The following is a 3,803-nucleotide window of genomic DNA, read 5'->3' on the forward strand; positions in this document are numbered from 1 at the left end:
GAGCGCGGCAGCCAATCAAACTCAGTCCGTTATTTGGACGAGTAACTGGTGTCACGGAGCATAATGGATATTAACACTAAATGTACATACACACAAGGAAAATACGATTCCTTCAATACAAAAATTACCTTATTCAAAATAATTAGAAATACAAAAACACTGGAGAAAACACAGAGATTTATTAATAAAAAAGTGATAAACCGATTTACCATCTCAAAATAAAATTTAAAATAGTAAAACAAATTTAATAAAAGCCTCAGGGAAGCTGCAACAAAAGCCTAGAACTCCCTCGAATGCTCACAAGATATAATCACTTGTTGAATCATTGAATCATCTAGTCCAGGGGTCACCAACACGGTGCCCGCGGGCACCAGGTCGCCCGTGAGGACCGCATGAGTCGCCCGCAGGACTGTTCTAAAATTAGCTCAAATAGCGGCACTTGTCAGTGAGCTGCATCTATTTATTTTACAGTCAAACCTCGGTCTTCGAACGTCCTGGTTTTCGAACAAATCAGAATTCGAACAAAAAATTCGAGGTCGAACCTCGCGAGATGAGCCGGAAGGACCCGAGAAAACCCGACCGCGCGGCCCAGATGCCGACTGACTCCGTTGTTATTGTATTTTTGTTACTTTGAAGATTGTATTAACCCCTAATCATGCCTCCAAAGAAAGCAAGTGGGAGCAGTAAAGCCATCCTAAAACACTAAGACGCTCTTAAAGCAATGGGACAGTGAGCGCCCGGCGCGCTACGGTTGCGCGATCGGACCAAATTAAGATCCCTGCGCACTTTGTACTGGGAAAAAAAAAGATTCGGAATTCAACCGATTCGCTTCTCGAACCGCCTTCTGAAATGGATTGTGGTCAAAAAACAAATTGGCTATTTCAGAAGTGTGTGTCAAACTGGTAGCTCTTCGCCTTAATCAGTACCCACGAAGTAGCTCTCTGTTTAAGAAAGGTTGGTGACCCCTGGTCTAGTCATTGTGCCCTGGTAATTCTGTGCACCTGGCAAGTGAGTTGTCTTTTAAAGGTTAAAAATACACACAAACCAGAAAAGCAGATTAAGCACCGTATTGGCTACAAAAAGCAATGAATACATTGACCAATCTTATTGCACACACTTACTGGAAACAAAGACCCCACTCTGCAGAAGCAGCCCGCCCCTAACACCCCCCCCCCCCCCCCCCCTTGCGTTTCTTCCGTTCCATTCATGGGTTTTCCAGCTGGATTTCCTCCCGAATGTTGGCAACCAGATCCTGGTAGAGGTTCGCTGCCTTGTCACAGTCATCCAGATTGAGGCCCTGCAGATGAAAGTTAACATCTAGAACTCATCATACTGACAAATACTGACAAATATATATACTGCATATTTGGAAAGCACTTTTCTCCAAGCCTTTAATTTGTCATGTGGCTTAATATTTATTGTTATTGTATAATATGACATGCGGTTAAATATTTATTGGTTGTTACAAAGTTTATTGCAAATGGATTTTTCAGCTTGTTGAAAATGACCAAACATCACCAGTGACGCTACCAAAAACAATTAGTGCAAATGACTCTTCCACTAGTTGTCTTTCCCCACCTGATAAATGTTCTCCTCTTCCCTCTTTGCCTTCCGCTGCAGTTCATGGAGTTGCTTGGACTGGGAGAAGGGTAAAAATGCACAATTGCTTTGTCTGTTGAGAATTGCATTGTGTTGTGCTGACATTTCATGAGAAATCCTACCTTGCAGAAGAGCGCGGCCGAAGGCACCAGGAGGCAAAGAAGAAGTAAGATTCCTTCGGCCATCAGAATGCTGTTCTTGGTCTTCTCTGTGAGGTTTATCGTTTTTTTCAGCGGCTCTGCATGCACACAAAAACACATGGGGCAAATTTTGAATCTATGGGTCAATTTTGTACCGTTATTTCATATCAGCGTATTTCATAGAGAATGCTGAATTTGAAGAAACCAGAAAATGCTGCTCAACCTTATGTTTGTATTCCGTATCGGTGCTGTTTCGTCAGAACAGCGACACGAAAAATGCCATGAGAACAAAACCACCACCAGTGTCACGGGAAACGGGCTAAAAGACTCTCCCATGGACTTCAAATTTGTTGATTACGTAAGTGAACTATTTGGAGTGGCAAACTAAAGTCTACAATATGAACTGCATGAATGGATAATCGGACTGTTAGGTCAGGCATGTTATGACGTAATCCCCCCACAGGTAGTTTCACATCAGCAACTAATCAGATTAGGACCAAAAGCTGCATTTTCCACCGTGAGAATGCCTTGTACATGTGCAGACTTTGCGCAAATGACCAGAATATGGATTAGCAAGACAAGGAAATACGGATGCTAACACTGACGCGACAACGCAGAGTAACAGGATTTGCGTCTTACAAGGGGTTAGCACTGCTTTGTGTGTGTGTGTGTGTGTGTGTGTGTGTGTGTGCGCGCGCGCGCGCGTGCGTGCGTGCGTGCATGTGTGTGTGTGTGTGTACTTCAGCTTACTCAGAGATGGCTTCAATGCTAACATGCTAACAGTTGGTATGCTAAAGTCTTCCCAGAAATGGCTGAAAGGTGCATTGGTCCCAGGGCATTACAGTAAGCAGGTATACTGTAAAAAATAAAAACCAAATCCAAAAGAAGACCACTTTTCTGCTTACTTACCATAGACCTGCAGGTAGGTGCCGGGTGTGAGGACGCCAGTGTTGTTGAACCAACATCTATACAGGCCCACGTCGGTCACCTTCACCTCACCAAAAGTGAGGGTCCCGCAGGTGACTTCAGCACGTGTTCTGTAGCCTGAGCTCACTCGGTCTGACATGGAGACTGGAACAGGGATGGCAGTGCTGTTGGTGGGCTGGCCGTGCACGAACCAAGTGGTTTGGTGGTTGATAGCGCCGGTCCGGTAGCAGCACTCCAGCACGGCCCGGTGAGAAACCTGGACCCTCACCCAAGGCCGGTCCACCTTCAGCCCCGAAGAGACCACTACACACAGGAGGCACACTGAACATCAATAAATCCGCAAAAAGAAGGTCGTGAATTCAGAGATGCTGTAAAAAAAAAGAATAAAGGAAAAAAAAGAAGTGTAAAAAAAAAAAAAGTGTACTAATAATACTGAAGAATAACACTAAAGAAAATATCTATAAATAATGTAACCACGCACACAGTATATTAAGGGTAGGACAATATCGGGGTTTCAAGAGCCACATTTGGCTTTCAAAACAGATAATGAATGTACAATGATGTATCCAATTATTTAATGTAAGTAAACGGGAATGCGGTCATGTTTTACGATCCAAAAAACAAATATTTCAGTAATTGATCATGTGACTAATGTGCCCTGCACTGCCATATATACTGTTGGGGCACAAGGGACTTCCCCACAGCACATCACAAAAGGCTAAATAAACAATATTGTAAAGAAAATAAAAAATTAAAAAATACAATTTTGCAATAATTTTCAATATATAAATATGATTGTTCGACCTTCAAATTTAATCAAGGCCACTTTTTTTTAAAACATTTTTTCAAAACATTTCAACAAAGTGATCAGACTTACCTGTCATGCAGGTGATCATAAAAATGCTGCCAACTGAAGCCATCATTCTTATGGAAGATTGGATTATTAAAAGTCCCCGCACAACGACCTACTAGCTTGTTGTTCTGTGAGGATTTACGCTTCAATGACCACTGTTGTATTTGCATAATCGTCACAGCTGCACTGAGTCAAACAGGAATCAGAATGGAAATGGACAGCTATCGTGCTAACAACCTTTGGGGTCAAAATGTTCATTTGGGACATGCCATGCCAACTCCAAC

At 42.8% G+C, this 3,803-nt stretch overlaps 1 protein-coding gene across 2 annotated transcripts; it reads right to left on the reverse strand.

The window, feature by feature from the left end:
• Window positions 1–160: 160 nt before the first annotated feature.
• On the reverse strand, window positions 161–3,704 carry cd79a (CD79a molecule, immunoglobulin-associated alpha). Of its 2 annotated transcripts, none has more exons than XM_088386846.1 (5): window positions 3,544–3,704; window positions 2,649–2,987; window positions 1,722–1,837; window positions 1,579–1,638; window positions 161–1,297 (listed from the first exon to the last, which is right to left on the reverse strand). In XM_088386846.1, the coding sequence occupies exons 1-5, from the start codon at window positions 3,587–3,589 to the stop codon at window positions 1,205–1,207; spliced, it is 654 nt and encodes a 217-aa protein (XP_088242972.1). In that variant the 5' UTR covers window positions 3,590–3,704; the 3' UTR covers window positions 161–1,204. The 2 variants fall into 2 exon arrangements, with proteins under 2 accessions (XP_088242972.1, XP_088242973.1); XM_088386847.1 differs by having other exon boundaries at window positions 2,649–2,969; window positions 3,544–3,701.
• Window positions 3,705–3,803: the final 99 nt, after the last annotated feature.

The sequence above is a fragment of the Syngnathus floridae genome, chromosome 10 (genome assembly GCF_059516105.1).
Source record: "Syngnathus floridae isolate MCC-2025c chromosome 10, RoL_Sflo_1.0, whole genome shotgun sequence".
Classification (NCBI taxonomy): Eukaryota; Metazoa; Chordata; class Actinopteri; order Syngnathiformes; family Syngnathidae; genus Syngnathus; species Syngnathus floridae.